At 62.6% G+C, this 17,777-nt stretch overlaps 2 protein-coding genes across 3 annotated transcripts; both read right to left on the bottom strand.

Moving 5' to 3' along the window:
- Window positions 1–387: 387 nt before the first annotated feature.
- NOX1 (NADPH oxidase 1) lies at window positions 388–6,157 on the bottom strand. 2 transcript variants are annotated; one of them, XM_086756488.1, is made up of 13 exons: window positions 5,158–6,157; window positions 4,054–4,149; window positions 3,552–3,662; window positions 3,357–3,441; window positions 3,134–3,279; window positions 2,875–3,056; window positions 2,535–2,673; window positions 2,338–2,430; window positions 1,979–2,214; window positions 1,736–1,898; window positions 1,496–1,642; window positions 1,157–1,281; window positions 388–957 (listed from the first exon to the last, which is right to left on the bottom strand). In XM_086756488.1, exons 1-13 carry the CDS (start codon window positions 5,890–5,892, stop codon window positions 831–833), a joined length of 2,385 nt encoding a protein of 794 aa, XP_086612614.1. In that variant the 5' UTR covers window positions 5,893–6,157; the 3' UTR covers window positions 388–830. The 2 variants fall into 2 exon arrangements, with proteins under 2 accessions (XP_086612614.1, XP_086612615.1); XM_086756489.1 differs by having other exon boundaries at window positions 5,818–6,157.
- Window positions 6,158–6,310: 153 nt separating this feature from the next.
- On the bottom strand, window positions 6,311–17,274 carry XKRX (XK related X-linked). The gene is made up of 4 exons (XM_086756490.1): window positions 17,166–17,274; window positions 11,321–11,665; window positions 8,732–8,991; window positions 6,311–7,417 (listed from the first exon to the last, which is right to left on the bottom strand). Exons 2-4 carry the CDS (start codon window positions 11,611–11,613, stop codon window positions 6,672–6,674), a joined length of 1,299 nt encoding a protein of 432 aa, XP_086612616.1. The 5' UTR covers window positions 11,614–11,665; window positions 17,166–17,274; the 3' UTR covers window positions 6,311–6,671.
- Between the last annotated feature and the right edge of the window lie 503 nt (window positions 17,275–17,777).

The raw sequence follows: 17,777 nt of genomic DNA, 5'->3' as shown, positions 1-17,777 counted from the left end.
AATCACTCACCTTCCTACCATGTCCCCAGCACCAGGGCAAGATCAGCTCGGGGGATTTTACGTGCCGTGCTGTTCACAGCTGTTCACAGCGGTGTAAGGCACGGGCAGGACGGGGAGCTCGGCTTTCTGTCCCCACCGACCAGGTGGGAAGGGCTCCGTATCAGATTGCTGTATCGCTTACCGCACCGGCCTGCTCCGTGAGGGGGGTTTTTCCCCTCTTCTCTGTGTGTTTGAGCAGAATTCGTTGCCTTTGCATGAGCCACGTTTGAAGCTGGCCTGTGTGCTGGTGGTTTGTGATGAGCAGTTCTTTCATTGCAGCCCTCCAAGGGGGCAAAGAGTGGGCTCCCTTTGCACCTGCACACACCCAGTCACCACCGTGGCTTTTATTGCAAAGAAAAGCAAGTTTAATTTACCCTTTTACACAAAGGACTGTTAAAACCCAGAGGGGCGTGTTTGGCCTCCAGTACTTGTTAAGCACGCTTGTGTCCCGTCCCCATCCCCATCCTGTGGTTCTGCCCAGCCCGCTGGGCGCTCCCGCTGCTCCAGCAGTGTCGTCGCAGCACGTGCCTCTCGTTTCTCGAAGGGGGGGCTGTGCGGAGCTGCAGGCTCGCTTTCCCCCCGCCATGAGGACCTCTTGTAGACTGGGTCAAGAAGGCAGCAGTCTTTGAGCCTGGAGATTCTCGTGAGGAAGAAGTACCTTGCTGTGTCCTGCCTGGCTTCAGCGCGTGCGCTCTTCAGAAGATGCTTATCCCTGGCCGTGCTCTGGCGTGGGGGATGAGGTGAGACCGCCCAGGGTCGCCTGCCCGCTGGGGTCCCAGCCTGGCTGCCGCTTAGAAGTTCTCCTTGTTGAAGTAGAATTTGACCTTCCTGGGGTCCAGGCTGGAGTGCTGGTGGCAAGACTTCTGCAGGCTCTTTGCCAAGGCTGCTGGCCCACAGAGGAACACGCCGACCACCGACCTGCGTGCAGCGCGGGGGTGTCAGTGCTAGACAAACAGCTCAGGGAAAAGTGATTTAAGAGCTTTTTGGGGTCCCTGCAACCTGTGGGGGCTAAGCACGCCCCCCACCAAAGCCAGTGCTGCCCAGCCCAGTGCTGGGTGCCAGGGAGGAGGGGCTGCCTCCCAGCTCCGGCACCCTGAACGCCCTGCCCGGCTCTCACCTGGGGTAGGCTGCAGCCACTGCCGCAAACTCGCTGTTCCACATGGGCCGCCCAAAGATGGTTTTGTGCCTGAGGCCCGTCACCGTGTCCGTAGCGGTGTCGAAGCGGAGTGCCACATTGTTGGCCTGGGCAGAGCGGGGACGGTGAGGACCCCGGCCACTGTCCATGAGCCCACCTCCGGACCCTCACCACAGAGGAGCAGCCATTGCTGAGGCCCACCAAACACCGCTCCCAGACTTTCTGCCTGCAAGCTGTTGATGTGCTTGCCCTACCTCTCCAGCCTGTGCTGGCCACCCCGTGTCCCCACCTTGCAGTCATGCCTGCCCACGGTCAACTCACGATGCTGGTGTCCCAGCCGGTGAGGAAGAGACGGTAGGTGAGAAAGTCCGCCTTGCCCGACTCAGCCATCTTCTGCTCCAGCGAGGCCAGCAGGTCGTTGAACCAGGCGAAGGCTCCCGTGTCCCGGCAGAGCCAGTAGAAATAGATCTGGGATGCAGGGTGAGAGGGGTAGGAGGATGCAATGTCAAGGTCTGGGAAGCCCAGAATGGAGAAACCCATGCCTGCGGGGGCACCCCGTACCTTCTTGGTCTTGAGTGTCTGGTCAGCCTGCTGGAACTTGTACCAGATGGACTTCAAGATGGAGGCGAAGGGCGTGACGCCAATGCCCGCTCCCACCAGCATGGCCACCTCATACTGGAACACATCTTCGCTGGCTGTACCGAAGGGGCCGTCCACCTCGATCCTGGCCGATGGAAGGCTTGGGTAAGAGGTACAGCCTCCCCAAATCCCCAGGATGATCCATTTGGGTGCTCCCCAGCCTACCTGGGCATCTCCAGCTTCTGCTCCTGGAAGGTGTCGATGAGACGCTCTGTCCAGTCCCCAGCCGCCCGGATGTGGATGGAGAAGAAGTCCTCCTCGGGCGCCGAGGTGAGGGTGAAGGGGTGCCACTCCAGTAGGGAGATGGCAGGGCAGTTGACGAAGATGTACTGCCCCACCTCCATGCGGAAGCCCTTCTTCTGCATCTGCAGCTCCAGCACGCGGGCAGGGTGCATGACCACCTGAGAGGCAGGGATGGGGGCTCAGCGCCCAGCCTGGCTCCTGTCCCTGGGCAGGGGGCTTTGGCAGCGGCCCCCGCCCGCCTCTCCACAGCCACCCCAGCAAGGAGCTGCAGCACCACCCACCTTGGTGACAACCACCTTCTGCCATGCACGCCAGATCCGGAGGATTCGCTCAAAGATATAGAGGACGATGGGGGCCAGAACCCACTTCCAGGACTGCGGAGATGGAGGAGAGCAAAGGGTTGGGGAAGCTGGGGCTGGAGCATCCCAAGGGCAAGGGAAGGGCTTCTCCACCCGCACCTGTCCCACCACTGCCCTACCTCGGCGGGGATGCTCCCGAACTCGGGGTGCTTGCAGCAGTCGTGGCTGCAGTCCTCGGCCTTGTACGTGAGATAGCGGGCGCAGCGATGGGGGTGCACCTCCTCTATGCTCTCCTCCGTCTGCCCCCGCACCAGCCCGCTGCAGGGAAGCAAGGGGTGAGCCTGGGGACGGGCTCCTCCCCTCATGAGGCCAGCTGGGCTAGCCAGCCCTGGGAATGGGGAGCCCGCGGCCCCGCTGGACCCTCTCTGGGGCTGCACCGCTCCTTTGGGGCAGGACGAGCTGCCCCACCAGGGGTCTGCGGCCACTGCCCCTCGCTGTCCTGCCTGCAAGGAGCCTTACGCGATGCCGTGGATGACGAGGCCGGCAAAGTAGACGATGAAGAGGTGGTGTGTATACCAGAAGACCTCGAAGTAGTTCCTGCGGATGAACTCGGTGGAGGAGGTGACCATGAGGATGAGCGCCAGCGTGATGATGACCCCTGTCAGCCCCGGGATGGTGGTGAAGGCCACATACTCGACGGTCTGCAGGGGTGGTGGGATGGGTCAGGGAGGCCAGGGAGAGGCAGTGGCAGGGGCTGGATGCTGGGGCCAACGCTCACCGTCTGGTTGGAGTGGATGGGGTTCAACCACTTGTTGCTGCCCTGCAGGTGCATCTTGGAGAGGACGGCGGGGAGGCTGCCGTCCGTGGCTTGCTGGCTGTGGTTGTAGCGCTCCAGGTTGAAGAGGTGGGCGATGGTGTGCACGGCTGGGACGGGGACAGCCAGTCACCCGCCTGGCCACCTCCTGGTTCCCACCGTGCCCCAGCCCGGCGTGGGACGGTACCTGTGAGCAGGGCCAGCGCATAGGCCACCAGCTTGTGGAAGGCGAGGTTGTGGTCCAGCTGCTTCCGCAGCGTCCGCCTGCAGCACTGCGGGGAGAGGCAGTGGGGTCAGGATGAGGATGGGGACCAGGATGGGGACGGGTACTGGGATGGGGACAGCCACAGCCACGCTGGCCGTGCCACTGAGAGGCACTCACCGAGCAGGTCCCGCGGAGGAAGGAGAGGAGGTTGCGGCAGACGGGCAGCAGGATCAGCATGCTGTTGAAGTTGAGGCATTTGGCAGATGCTCGTGCCCATGCTAAGGCGGACTGGGGAGAGGAGGGGAGGTGAGCGCCACTACCCCATGTCACGGATGGGGTGTGTCTGATGGCTGCCATGCTGTCCCCCACGGCTCTGCCCAGCACGGTGCTGTGCCGGGACTGGGACAGGATAGGGCAAAGCAATGCTGCGCTGGGACTGAGTGATGCTGTGCTAGGGACTGGGAGGGGGTGATGCTGGGCGGGGACAGGACGGGGACCAAGATGGGAACCAGCATGGAGGAATACCAGGCTGGGAACTGGGACGGAGCAATGGTGGGCTGGAAGAGGACAGGACAAGGAAGGGGCATGGGGTGCTGCAGCCCCCACCCCACTGCAGGAGGGCTCGGAGGGGCACGCGTGCACTTGCAGGCAGGCAGCTGGGGGGTGGGGAGCGCTTTACCCCGAGGATGGCCCTGGTGTAGAAATACCGCTCGTCCCGGTCGAAGAACAGAAAGTAGTACGTGAAGAGGAAGATGTTGATGCCCAGCCAGGCCGCCTGCGGGGAAAGGTCGTGGCCTTGTCAGGGACCACGGCCCAGGACCCCTCTCACCCCGCAGCCCTTGGGGGCAGGCACAGCCGGAGGGCAGCAGGAGAGCGTGTCCCCTCCTTCTTCCTTATGAGCTGCGGCAGCACGCACGGGGCTGGGACGCAGGGCCAAAGGTGGGGAGAGGTGTGGGAGTCTTGCAAAATAACTGTCTTGTCACCCGTGTCTCTGCATCACCCACACATGACGAAGGAGGAAAGGCAGGCGCGGGCAACGCCTGCACGGCGGGAGGGCAGATTCGGAGGGGGGTCAGGGAAGACTCTAGGAGGAGGAAATTTCGCTGCTTCACCCAGCCCCACCGCGCTGCCGTCCCCTGCCTAACCCTGCTGCACCCTACACCGGCCTCTCTCACGGCCATCGATTTTTTGCAGAGCTCCCAAAACCACTCTGCCTTGCATATGCTGGTTGTTTTTTCTTTTTTCTAAGTAATTTAAAAAATGAAAATAACCCAACTTTCCGCAAACTCCCTTTTTCCCATGCATCTGCAGCTCATGCAGTGCCAAGCAGCCGGCGCAATGCGGACCGGGCAAACCTCGTTACACCAGTGATGCCACAGCACGGCACCGGCACATCGTCCCTATGGCGCAGGCTCCTCACCCCGACACGGGCGCTCACGGGAACCTCCTGCTCTCATGCAGGGAGAAAACGCAGGTGGGAGGCTCCCAATCACAGCAGCCGGGCAAAGCAGCGGTATTTTTAAGTTTGGCAGCAAGACCTCCCGCTTTACTTCGAGTCGTGTTTTCCTTAAGACGGGAGTTTTCCGAACTCCATCCCTCCCTGGGCTGCTGGGGCTTTGCGGGTTGGCTCTCGCTGCCCCACAACAGCCCGTCAGCCCCCATTTCCCCTCCATTTCTCCCCCATTTCCCCCATGAGCCCCTCGGGGCCACACCCAGACTGTGCCCCCCCGCCGTAACTCCCCGCATCACCCAGCGCGTGAGCCCCCCAGCCCCACACACTCACAAGGACGGCGGCTGAGAACCAGTGGTTGACCAGCCAGTTGCCCATGGTGCGACGTCCCCGTACCTGTCGCTGGCCGCTGCTGCTCGCCCGCCGTTTTATGGAGGCAGCGGGCGGTGCGGCAGCCCCGGCCGCGGGAACGGCACAGCGGGGACTTTCCCCTGAGAAGCCTTTGAGGAAATGCCGGGTGGTTTCAAAGGCCACCTTTCCAGGAAAGGCCAGCCCCAAAACCAACCCCCCATGCTGGCCAGGCACGGATTCCGCTGAGGGGTCCCCCGCGGCCCCACGGCCAGGTGCTGCAGAGCATTGGGCCGCTCCTTTTGGAATTTTCGCAATATTTGGGGACAAAAATGGGCTTTTTTTTAAGGTAGGAATTTCCTGGTGGGAGGAAGCTGCGGAAGGTCCATCCTGTGCCTGCCTCAGCAGATGTGCCATTTGCTGGCATCCCTCGCCAGCCCCCGCTGCCCCGCTTTGACAAGAAAATCCCCAAGGGAGGAGAAGCATCCCGGGGCCACGGCGCTGTGCCGGTGCTGGGATCCAGCCCAGGGAGGGTGAGTCAACCCTGAGCACCCAGCGCCCGAGCACCGGCAGTGCTGTGCCTCCGCGGGGGCCCCAGGAGTGCCGAGCACCCTCAGCCTCGCACCCAGCGCCCTCCAAATGGACCTGACCCGTGGTTTTCAGTGGGGGCTCACACTCCCGGTTTGGAATGAGGACCCCGAATCCCATCAGCATCCCCATTGCTGCGCCAGCCGCCCTTCCTCTCCCAGCTGCCTGCCGCTGCAGGGCCCCGCGCTCCGCGGCACCCACAGCTCCCGCCGGGAGCAGCAGCCGGTGCAGGGGCCTCCTGCCCGGAGGAACAGGTTGGGCCGGATTGCTCCTCGCTGGTGTGCAGGCGCCTGGCCCGCGGCCAAAGCCATGCTGGCAGAGGTGCAGGATCAGGCCTGTCCCCGTTCCGCCATGCTCCTGCCTCTGATCGGCTCCATCGCGGGGCTCCCCTGCACCCCCATTTCCCGCCGGGCGCAGTCCCGGCTCGGTGGTGCCCGTAAGCGCGAGGGCTCCGTGGGCAGCGGGCGTGCGCACCCCTGCCAGCCCCCGTGGGACGGTCCCACCCTGTGCGTGAGTCACCGGCCACCCGCCAGCACCCAGATGCAGCGCAGCCACAGCAAAGTGTCTTTACTGCTTAAAACAGTCCCGCCGGTACCCACGGCCCCAAGGTCACCGCACAGACCGTAGCAGGCGGTTTGGGGGTGTCGGGGCACCCCAGCGGCTGTGCACCACACAACAGCTGGCTTGCAGCGGTAGGTGGTTTGGGCACACATAAGTCCTTTGTGTCCACGCGTGGAGTCCCGGGCAAGCAGGAACACTCCTGTTCCCCTGACATCGCAGGGACACACCGGGACCTGTGGCCACTGCGGGGCCAGGCTTGTGCCACGAGCCTCCTCCGACTGCCGGCGCAGCCTGACGGTGCCCGTCCTCGTGTCCGTAGCTGGCTGGAGGAGCCATGTGCTGGCCATGCCTCAGACGATGCTGTGCCTCACGCCGGGCTCGTGCGGCGCCTCGAGGTGCAGAGGGGTCCCCGCCAGGCGCCGGTGGCAGCAGACGCAGTGCAGGAAGTCGGCGACATTGTGTCTGAAGAGCTGGCGGCAGGGGTGGAGGTACTGGAAGAAGAGAAGCATGAAGTAGATGCCCAGGCAGTAGCCGAGGAGCAGCTGCACCACCAGCAGCGGGGTGCAGATGTTCTCATAGACGTCCGTCTTGAAGAAATACCAGAGGATGACGAGGGCCGTGTTCTCCGCCAGCCGGGCCACGTAGTACACAGCCAGGCGGCCCCAGTTCTGCGACTTGTCGATGAGGTCCCGGTCGGCCAGCTTGAGCTGCACAGCTGACCAGCAGAACATGTTGATGCTGGCGTAGAGGAGGGTGAAGGCACAGAGCACCACAACCGTGCCCACCCGACTGAAGTTCTTCTCGATGTTGTCGGGCAGGCGGGTGCCGCTCCGCCAGAACTGCACCCAAGGCAAGAAGAAGACCACCAGCAGGTTGGCCAGGGCAATGGGGATGATCCAGTGCTTGAAGACGGTGCTGAAGAGCACGAGGACAACCACGCGGGTGGAGATCTCCAGGATGCGCCACAGCACGATGCAGAGGAAGGCCAGTGGCCGCAGCTGGACCTTGTAGTCATCATACTTGACCTGGATGGCCAGGATGTTGCAGACGAGTGCGCCGTAGGTGACCGACACCAGGCAGATGCCCATGAGGACGGCTGCAGAGAGAAAGGGAGGCAAGTCAGGCAGGGCTGGGGACTGAGCTGTGTGCCCGGCCTCTCTGCTGCCCCGGGTGCAAAGCGCGGGGTGCCAGCCCCAGGTACAAAGTGCGGGGTGCCAAGCACTGGGGCTCGCAGCAGCAGGCTCAGCGTGCACGCTGCTGGGATGGCTGGTGGCTGATGGTGACAGCCCGTCATGGGGTGGCTGTGAGGGGAGCCGCAGGCTCTGCTCCCGGATTCTCTCCCTACACAAATAAACCAGAAGCCTTTGCCAAACTGGGGCTGTTCCTGCGCTTGAACCAGCACCAACCGCCCTGCCTTGTGCAAGAAATGCTACCCAAGGGTGACCAGGGCACAGTTTATGCTGCAAACGTCCCTCTGCCCTCACCCAGGCTGAGCGCCACTCCGCCGTAGCCCACCACTCAGCCTGGGAGCACCTCAAGAGCCACCCTCACCCGGGGCTGCAGAGCCAAGGTCATTTGCAGGGAAGGCCGCGTGCATTCAGCACAGCCAGGAAAATCGTGATGGAGAAAAAGGGAAGTGAGTGGCTGGTCCCAGTTGTGCCATGCCGGTGACTGAGCCGAGACACCTGAGCTGTGAGGGACCAGCCCGAAATGTCTCAACTGGGATTTGCTTCCCATGTCCGCTACTGGACAAGCGCTGGGGCTCACGCTGCTGCCTCCACCACTCCTGCTCCCCAGAACGCCCTTGCAGGGGGCCATGGCCAAGGTTTCCAGGGTATAGGAGCATTCCTGCACGCCCGGCTCAGCAGCCCGCTGAAGCAGGAGTGAAAAGCTTGCTCTGGCACATCCAGCCCCCCAGCACATAAACACCCCGAGAGCAGGCGAGGGAGCCTGGGAGCGCTGGAAGTACATCCGACGGAGGGAGCATGGGGAAGGCAGAGCTCATAGCTAGCTAGAAAAAAACAGTAAGTCACACAGGCTGGAGCAGTCTGGGGCAGAAGCATGGGATACGGCACCAGGTGGATGGCACGGCTCCGTAGGGCAAGCACCTGCCAGCACTGGGGCTGGGAGCAGAGCCGGGTGCCTCGGACACGGCCAGCTCTTCCCACCCTCCCCAGCCTCACCCCAAGCTGGAAAGCAGAGCGCTGAGCGTGGGAGAAGCAAACCAGGGGACAGACGAGTGCCCAACCACTCCATGTTTCAGGGATTCTGGTGGCAGCCGTGCCCCAGCAAGCCCCCGGAGCTCCATTCGGATGTCCCACTGGCACACGCAGCTGAGGAGCTGCCGCCATGCCCTGGTGAGGTCCCACCTGCACGGCCCCGGGGGAGCCCACGTGCCAGACACCCTTACCTCGGGCGGCGGGGACATACTTCTCCAGGACGCTGATGTAGAGCTGGAGGGTGAGCTGCGGGGTGGAGCCCAGGAAGGCCTGGATGACCGCCATGCGCTTGAAGGCGTTGCGGTGCGTGGCCAGCCGGCGCATGGAGTGGCCCACCTCCTGCTCCATCTCCACCTCGTAGCCTTTCCGCAGCCGCCGCTTGCGGGTGATGCTGACATAGGGCTCTTCCTCCTTCCCCGACCAGCAGTACACTACCAGGGCCTCCATGCACCTACAGGGATGTTGCAGCCATCACCCTGCCAGCCTCTCCGCTGCCCCTCGGCCCCAGTCCCAGCACCTCCAGCCCCTCCTCGCCCAGTGCCGGCTGGACCCAACTGATTTGGGCAACCGTTCAGCAGCTGGTCCTGGGATGTCATGCTGAGGGCAGGATCCTAGGATATCAGGATGAAGGCAGGGTCACACCAGGACCACAGGGATGCCTGGTTGGGTGCTCCTCCGCTCCGGCGGTCAGGGTGAAGCATGTGGGGCAGGGGGACAACAAGTGCCCCAGCGAGGGGTGCAAAAACTGCTGCAAGAGGTGCCGCAGCTCTGGGAGACAGAGCTACAGGAAGGGGTTAATCACCCTGGGCTCTGTTTTCCCCACTGGCCTGGAGGCAAGAGAAAATTTCTGATAACGTCTTTGATCTCTCCTCTCGAACAACTACGCTTCCTTCTTGGTGGGGACTGCAGGAAGGGGAGCGCAGGGTGAAGCCGGGTGTGACACTGGCAGATAAGACAGCGCTTCCGCAGCCCCTTCCCCGCGGAGCACCCTCATGAGCAGGCAGGGGAAGGTGGGTTTCTCCCACGCTGCTCCCCCCAGCCTTGCGGAACCCCCAGCCCCTCAGTGCACAGCCGTGGGGTGGGTGTGCGTGGGGTGGAGGCGATCAGCAGAGGAGGACCCATGGGACAGGCTTGGCTCCCGCCCGGGGACGGGTTGGCTCTGGGACCAACAGGACGTAATTATTTAAGAGCACGCAGTAGGACAGCAGAAGCTGCTCTGTTTCAGACCCAAATGGAATGAGGTTTTTGGATAAATTCTCTCGCCAGATCAGGCCAGCACTCGTGGCTTATTGCAAACTCTAACGGGAAAATGGTTTCATCCAAAAGGCCCAGCTTCAAGGGCAATCCAGCTGGCTCCCGGTGCCCTGCCAGACCTTCTCAACAGCCTGGGCTCCATCTCCAGCCCGAGGAGCTGACTGAAGCGGCTCTGGCTGGCTCTTGCAAGCAGCCAAGCACCATCATAACAATTTCAGACAGCCATGACCGGTGTGGTGGGAGCTGCGTGGGCCAGTGCGGGCTCAGATGGACCCGCAGCCCTTCCCACGGCTGGCAGCGCAGAGGCCAGGCTCGCCAGCCGCCTCTGAAGAGGAACCGCGGTGACGAGGGCGCTGCCAGCACCCCTGCTTGTTTCCGGTGATGGAGGAAGCGCGGTGCAGGCCGCGATGTTTTTGCTGCTCGGTGGGTATGGTGCACCCCGAAGTGTGGCTGCTGGCCTGCCCTCGGGAGGGGGGCAGAAGGAGCCCCACAGAGATGGCGGCTCTTGCCGTGCCGCCCATTCCCACCGAGCAGGGTGGCCAGGGTGACGGCAGCCCAGGGAAGCACGGCAGCATTCCCAAGGAGTGACAGATCAGCACCTCTCCAGCTTGTGCAACATCCACCCCCTCGCCCTCCCCTCCCCAGTATGGTCTGGTGGCCCCCCAGCTCCCCCACCAGCCCCGCTCCTGCACCCGGCTCCACGTCCCGTAACTCCCACCTGTCCCAGGCCTGGGGACATTTCCTGGGGGGCAGGACCCCCGTTCCTATTCACCCTCGAGCACCCCAGCTGGGGTTTGCCTCCATGCTCCCAGCCAAAGCCAAACGATGTCAAAACCCAAAAGCAGAGGCAGATGGCGGCTGTCAGAAGCAGTCGTGCGAAGAACCTTTTCAGCTGCTGAGATGCAACAGGCAGGGAGAGCCAAGCGCTGCCCGGAGCAGGGTCCAGGAGGCAGGAGAGCAGGCAGCATCCCCCCTCCCACCCCGCCGTGGTGCTGCTTGGAAGGGTGGCCCTCATGGGCTGGGGGCCAGAAGCAGCAGTGTCCCCAGGGAGGAGGGGGACAGGCAACTGGCAGGAGCAGCTCTGAGCATGCGAGGGTTTGCTGCACGGACAGATTTCTGCTGACAGACGGTGTTTGGAGTGCCCCGCCACGCCTGGCCCCCACTCCCTGCTTTCACCTGGTGCCTGTGGGACCTGCTGGGGGTCCCCACATCTCTGCTGGGAGTCCTGCATCCTTGTTAGGGGTCCCGCATCCCATGCTGGGGATCCTCGTGTCCCTGCTGGGGGTCTCACATCCCATGCTGGGGGTCCTGCATTCCACATCAGAGATCCCTGTGTCCCATGCTGGGGGTCCCACCTCCCATGCCAGGGGTCCCTGCATCCCTGCTGGGGGTCCCTATATCCCATGATGGGGGTCCCTGCATCCCATGCTGGGGGTCCCTGTGTCCCATGCCAGGGGCCCCCGTGTCCCGTGCCAGGGGTCCCCGTGTCCCGTGCCAGGGGTCCCTGCGTCCCCTGCCGCCCTCACCTGATGATGGGCCCGAGCTGGAGCAGGTGCATGAGCAGGATGAGGGGGCGGTCGCGGCTGAGGTCGCGGTGCACGAAGATGAGGGTGAGCTGCACCAGGACGGAGGGGCAGAGCACGAAGAAGACGGTGAGCGCCAGCCAGAAGCGGTCGTCGGAGTGGCCGTAGGAGAGGCAGAGGACAGCGGCCGCCGCCCCCTCCCCGCAGAAAAGCGCCGTCGAGAAGACGATGCCGAGCGGCAGCTTCGCCCTCGACGGGGCGGCGGCGGGCGGGCAGCCCCCGCTCGGGCCGCCCATCCCGGCCCCGGCCCGGCCCGGCCGCTCAGCCCCGCCGCGCCGCCATCCCGGGCTGCAGCGGAGAGAGGAGAGCGGGGCTGCGGGGCGGGGCGGGGCGGGGCAACCCCACTGCACGGCGCCCGACCGGCAGCCCTGGCCCGGCCCTGCCGAGCTCCGCCGACCCGTACCGACCCGTGCCGGGCCGTGCCAAGCCGTGCCGGGCCCCGGCGGGACGAGGCGGGCCTCACCGGCAGCGCTCCGGGTCCGCCCCGACGGGTACAGGGGGCGGGACACCGCGCCGGGCCCCGAAACACCACCCCCGGGTCCCCCGGCCAGGCATCCCCGCCGTGCCCGCCACCCCTCCCCGCCCCGGGACCCCCCACTGCTGCTCCCCGCCAGGCATGGAGCCCCCCGCCCCAGGACATCCCTGCCTGCACCCCTGCCCCAACACCCCCCCCTGTGCCCAGGACCCTCCACCCCAGCACTCCCCATCTCTGCCGGGATCCCGTGCCTCAGGATGCCCCCAACGTGGCCAGAACCCACACACCAGCGCCCACCCTGGGACCCCCCACTCCCCCCCAGTCGTAGCCCTGCTAGCCCCCATGCTACTCCCCGTGTGCCCCCGAACCTCTAGGATCCTCCCTAGGACCCCTCCACCAAGTCCTGCCCCAACTGGGCCCTGGCAGCCACAAGCACCCCGAGGTGCAGCGACACAGGGGGTCCCCCGAGGGGAGAGGTGTCAGGCAGCCCCAGGGACAATGGGGTCCCACCATGGGGCAGGAGGGGATGCCAGCTGGGTGCCAGGCCCATGGCTCTTACCGTGGGTGCACTGCCTGCACCCACTGCCACCCCAGCTCTGGGGGCTGACCCCGACCTCCACCCCAGGGAAGGGTGTGTGGGGCTAGGCCAGGGCACCCACCAGCCTGTGGCCCCGCACTTTGTGGGGCAGCGCGTGGGAGGCAGGGTGTTGCCAAGGCAGGGAGGCTTCTGGTATCTCACAAGGCGAGCTGCGGCAGGGGCACCCTTTCAGGTCTGCACAGGGCTGGCCTCAAGATTTGGGTAGGATGCTATGGGAGAGATGTGGCTCCTGCATCCTGGATGCTCCTGCACCTAGGTGGGAGGTAGTGAAGACCACTTCGGCCTACAGCAAGGAGCTCCATACCTCGATCACCAGTGTGGCACTGGGAACACAAGGCTGGCTGTGCTGCTCCCCGCATCCCTGCTGCGCCCGGCACGCGCGGTGGCCCCCAGCATCAGCACCACAAGCGGTGGTGCGAGCACAGGTGACGTCTCTCCCGAGCCGTGCTGCCTGCCAGATTACTCAGTCCAGCCTGGGCACACGCCGGCTGGCTGGGAGGGATGGGACAAGGCAAGGAGTGTTTGAGGTCGGCCAATTTTCCCTGGTTTAGGCAGGCTGGGAAGTCTTAGGTAACTCTTGAAAGGCACTCGGTGTTCATCCCCTGGCAGCCAGGCCAGCTCGCAAGGAGGTGCCCATGCTAATGGCAGGGACGCTGTGTCCATCGCTTGCCCAGCCCCGTGCCAGCTCAAAGCATGAAACCTCCCAAATCCCACACACGAGACTTTTCCCCGTTTTACCGGGCTGGAGGCGTTTCCAGGGCTATAGGGCTTATCAGCGGCAGAGCTGGGAATAAAACCACCTGAGACCTTGGAGGTCGCGTCTCCCCAGACAGCAGCTCCCACACAGAAGCAATCCCGCTCCCGGCAGCTGCTCAGCGTTTTTTTTTCCAATGCTGAACAGCTGCTTGGGGAAACCACAAATACCATGAGCTCACAGGGACTGGCCTGACCAGCGAGGACGGGAGACCTACGTGTGACTGCACGGCTCTGCTATGATGGTTGCATATTTTCAAGCCTTTTTTGGAAAACAGCCTTTCTAAAAAAAGCCCTAGCAGGGCAGAGGGCAAAGGGAACGGCGTCCAAGCAAGGGAGCCTGCTCGCCGGCTGGGTGGCTCCTATGGGCACCCAGGGTGGGAGCCGTGCACAGGCAACGGCTGCCCTGGCCCCGGCACGCAGCCTGGTTGGGCACTTGGCCGGCGATGGCCGCTGCCAACTGTGCCCACACCCCAGTATTAGCGGCAAGAGCAACGTGCAATTTATACCATGTATGCAACTTCCATTTATCCAAATTAAAAGCATCCCCCAGCAGTCTGGCAGGACACCAAGCCCTCGGCTGAGCAATGCCTGGGCTCCAACTCATTGTATATTTAATTTCATCTTCCTCTGCTTCATGATGAAATATTTGAGTGATTATCTAAGCAGGCAAGAATTCCTGTCCTGTGTCCAAGAGCCCCAGCAGCTGTCAGGACAATGGAGGGACGAAGCCTTCCCTCACCTGTTATTATCCCATTTTCTCACCCAAGTGTGAAGAGGCAGCAGGCTGTTTTCTGGCTCACGCTGTGAGTCACCTGTGAAGCCTAACCCTACCTGTCTGCAGGTCGGCGCCGTAAACAGCAGGCCATAAAAGCGATCTGTGTCACAGATAGCATCAGCCAGCGATCCTGCCCCGCTGCCGCCGCCGCTCCCTGTGCCTGCCGCCTCGACGCCTGCGCCTGCCAGCCCGGCACGGCTTGGGCTGCGCAGACACCCTGTGACACCTCCATCACATCCCTCATCCAGGAGGGATGCCCTGGTGCTGGGGACATCCCACCTTGGTGTTCCCATGGGCAGCAGACGGATACTGGGCCAGCGGAGCGGGTGACTAGTGGCCAGCCCTTGCTCTGAGCCGTCCTGGGAGCAGAGCAGCCCCTGGGCTGAGGAGCCACGGTCAGTAAGAGTGAAGTGACCTCCAATACAACGCAAAACTTCCATGGAAGTGCCCACGGGGGTAAAACCCAAGGTGCCAAACAGAGGGGGACTGTGCTGGCATCTCCATGGCCAGTGAGGAAAGTGAGGGGTTTCAGCGGGGTGGCAAGTTATTTACACTACAGCAGCACCTAGAAGCTCATGTGTTTTGCAGACCTCATCATCAGGAGCTGGAGTAGGAGAGAAAGGCAGCGGGAAGGAGAAAACACAGTTTTCAGGCACCAGCATTTGGGAGTCTCCCCCCATCCAGGGATGCCCAAGGCACCAGCCCGTGTCCTGCCACCACATGCGGACATGGGTTCTCCTGTTCCCACAAATGCCTGCCCTGTCCTGGACAGCATTCCAGCTTCATTATTTTCTTAATCCCAGCCTTCATTATTTTTTTAATCCCAGTGTTCACACAACACATTCTGAACACAGGACGGTGGCGGCTGCTCGTGGGAACACAGGCTTTGCCATGCAGTTTTTCCAGCCCCTCGCAGGCCTGCGGACGCGCGAGGGCATTTGTGTGTGAGAGCTCGGGCTGTACGTGAGGTGGGAGCAGCTCGCTCACCAGCTCTCACTCTGAAAATAGCCATGTCTGCTTTACACATGCCTGCCCGGCGGCTCAGCTCCTGTAAAAGGAGAAGAGAAAAGCTGTTTGGAAACGGCAGGGAGCTCCTTGCCAGAGCCGTTAAAGAGCTCAGATAGGGCTTGCTGCCTACGCTCTCCTCTCCTCTGCCCGGGGCACTGCCACTGCGCTAGGACCCGGAGCAGCCATCGCTCCCAGGGCGCTTGCTGGGACACGCCAAGTGCACGCTGAGGCTTCCCAAATATAGCCGTGCACACAGACATGGAGGCAGCTGCTGGGGGTGCGGGGCCGGCCGTGCTCCCCTTCCCACAACGTGCTTTCGGACCAGAAACCCTCCCAGGAACAGGCTCTGTGCCAGGATTAAATCCTCAGCTGGTGCTGCATGGAGGGATGGAGGGGACATGTCCATCCCCAAAAGACCCCGTGTGCTGGGTGAAGTGGAATTCGCAAAGTGTTCCCCAGTTTGACGCGCAGTGAGCAGGGGACACGGTTGTGTCCCCCCAGTGCGGCCACGCTGCTGCACCAGCCGGACTGGCAGCTAGGGTGGTCCCAGGAATCCGCGAGCTGGGAACTTTTTACTTAGTTTGGAAATAGCTTTGCAAACGACTGGCTTTCACAGCCTAAGCTGTTTGGATTTGGCACTGCTTTCTCAATAACTCAGCTGTATTTTCTCCTGCCCCAGCAGCCTGTGGAATAATTTCTGACTGGGGAAATATTTTTTCCATTTACTTCACCATGTGGCTGCTTTTGCTGCTCTGTTTCCCCATCCGGCTTCATTCTCTTATTCTGCTGGAAGAAAAACCCATCTTTTCCCTGAGGATCTCATCCCTCCACACCTCACTGCAGGCTGGAGGCCGAGCCGAGCCCACTGCCAGGCTGGGCGCTGCCAGAGCCGAGGCGCAACCGGCCATGCCGTTGCTTAAATTCTTCAACGAGAGAAGGGAGTTACTTTCTTTGGGTGCATTTAGAGGGCTTTGTGATAATTGCACATTTTGAAGCCATGCAGCTTCAGCTACTGTCCCAGCTCGGGCAGTGGGTGATGTTGTAACGCTAAACCGGGCAGGAAGGGTTAAAATTACTTTTAATTAACTGATTCCCCCGGGTCCCACCTGCTGTAAGAGTATACGGCCCTGGCAGCGTGCTAACCCAGCCAGGCTGCAGTCTGACCGCGCATGCCCGCGCATCCCGGCAGGCGGGTGGGATGGTTTACGCTTTCCTTCCCCCTGGCTTTCGCTGCAGGAAAGCAGCGGAAGCACTGCAATGCTCTCAGCAAAACCACTGCAGGAACCCGGGAAGGGCTTGTAGCCATCGCAGGGGCATCGCCAAGCGCCGTGCATGGCGCAGGAGCAAGCTGGCAGCTTCCCTGTGCAGCAGGGAGCAGAACAAACCCTGGCAGAGGAGCTTGCGCTGATATCCAAGCCTGTCCCGTGAATTCATGCACGCTCTGGCTGGGAAGCACCCAGCCAGAAACTGGGTGAAAAGCAACCAGCTCCTGGTACCAGCGGTGGGAAAGCAAAGAGAGCTCTAGAAAAACAACCTCCCTTGCCCAAAATAGCTTGCAAAATTGTTGCTGGCATGGCAGCAAACATTCCCGGTGCCCCAATTCATCACCAACAGGTCTCCGCGGCGCAGGCTGTAATTATCTTGCATTTCCAGCCTGACCGCGGCGTGTTCGCGTGTAATTAGCTCTTGGGATTTAGGAGCTCGTATGATCCGGGGTTATCGTTTGCCACGAGAGCCCTGCTGGAATTTAAAGGGACGATGCGGCTGTTTGCATATCTACTGCCTTGGCGTGCTGCTGCCGTTGTCCAACGCGTTAAATGGAAAGATGAGTCCCTCCCCACAGCCTGTGCACGTCCTCACCCTGCCGTGGATGCCTTTTTGGGCAGAGATGATGCGGTTCCAAGCGAAGCAGGACAGCTTGCAAATATTTCCACCAGGACTTTTTGGTCCTTGCCGTCACCTCGGTTTTGGTGCCACCTCAGCCCAAGGCTCTTGGTAAACGCTATAGGCAGCCCCTATAGCTCTGCACTGCCCACTGATTTCCCTTGGAGCCATCATTCCCCATATGCAAGCTCCCCTGCGCTGCCACTGCTGTGCCCCCCCACCCTGCTCCTCACTCCAAGGGTCCAAGGCGGGGGTCCCGGTGCGCCTGATGCCAGCTTGGGCACCTACTCACGGGGTCTAGGGAAGCCAAGGCAGGGCAGCCCGCCAGCCCACGTCCATCTGCGTTTCTCCGCGGTCCCTGTGGTTTCGCCTCCTCCCCTTGCCTGAGACGCTCCAGCGGGCAGAAATAGCCCCAAAACACGTGCTGCCTTCTGGAAAGCGATGCCAGGAGCCGAGCAGCTCCGGCGCCCTAGGCACAGCCCTCCTTCGGGGGCTCCTGCTGGCACCAGCAGCACTAGAAGGTCCAGCCCGGCACGGTTCCGGCGCATGGTCCGGTAACATCTCCAATGAGGAACATCTCCAGTTTTCCGCCAAGATAATAAATTCTGCCTTAGACTTTCTCACCTGGCAACAATCACCAAGGAAACTCGGACGGCTGCTGCGGGTCCCTGCTGCCACTGCCTGGGGGGGTCCCCGCAGCACTGACAGAGAGGGTCCGGCTGCACCCTGGCCGTCCGGCTGCGCGGGCGAAGGGCCAGCCGCCCACGCTGCAACGTGAGCCGAGGCCCGGCAAAACGCCCATGGATCCAGTCCTGGCCCTCGTGCAGCTTCTCCAGAGTCGAGCGTGGCTTCCACCAGATTTGGGGTGGTTTCTGAGGTTTTCCCTGCTGCTGAGCCCTGTGTG

Source organism: Chlamydotis macqueenii, chromosome 11 (assembly GCF_036417535.1).
Source record: "Chlamydotis macqueenii isolate bChlMac1 chromosome 11, bChlMac1.mat, whole genome shotgun sequence".
Taxonomy (NCBI): Eukaryota; Metazoa; Chordata; class Aves; order Otidiformes; family Otididae; genus Chlamydotis; species Chlamydotis macqueenii.
This window is presented reverse-complemented; position numbering and strand designations above follow the sequence as displayed.

What these genes read in the sequence shown, in the direction of transcription:
- NOX1 (XM_086756488.1), bottom strand. Translation starts at nt 5,892, where the DNA reads ATGGGGATGCTGATGGGATTCGGGGTCCTCATTCCAAACCGGGAGTGT. An exon ending in TCGGGAGCATCCCCGCCGAG is followed by an intron (nt 2,431 to 2,534) that starts GTAGGGCAGTGG and finishes CCATCTCCGCAG; the next exon opens with TCCTGGAAGTGGGTTCTGGC. An exon ending in CCGGCTGGGACACCAGCATC is followed by an intron (nt 1,282 to 1,495) that starts GTGAGTTGACCG and finishes CGCTCTGCCCAG; the next exon opens with GCCAACAATGTGGCACTCCG.
- XKRX (XM_086756490.1), bottom strand. Translation starts at nt 11,613, where the DNA reads ATGGGCGGCCCGAGCGGGGGCTGCCCGCCCGCCGCCGCCCCGTCGAGG. An exon ending in CAGCTCGGGCCCATCATCAG is followed by an intron (nt 8,992 to 11,320) that starts GTGAGGGCGGCA and finishes ACATCCCTGTAG; the next exon opens with GTGCATGGAGGCCCTGGTAG. An exon ending in GTATGTCCCCGCCGCCCGAG is followed by an intron (nt 7,418 to 8,731) that starts GTAAGGGTGTCT and finishes TTCTCTCTGCAG; the next exon opens with CCGTCCTCATGGGCATCTGC.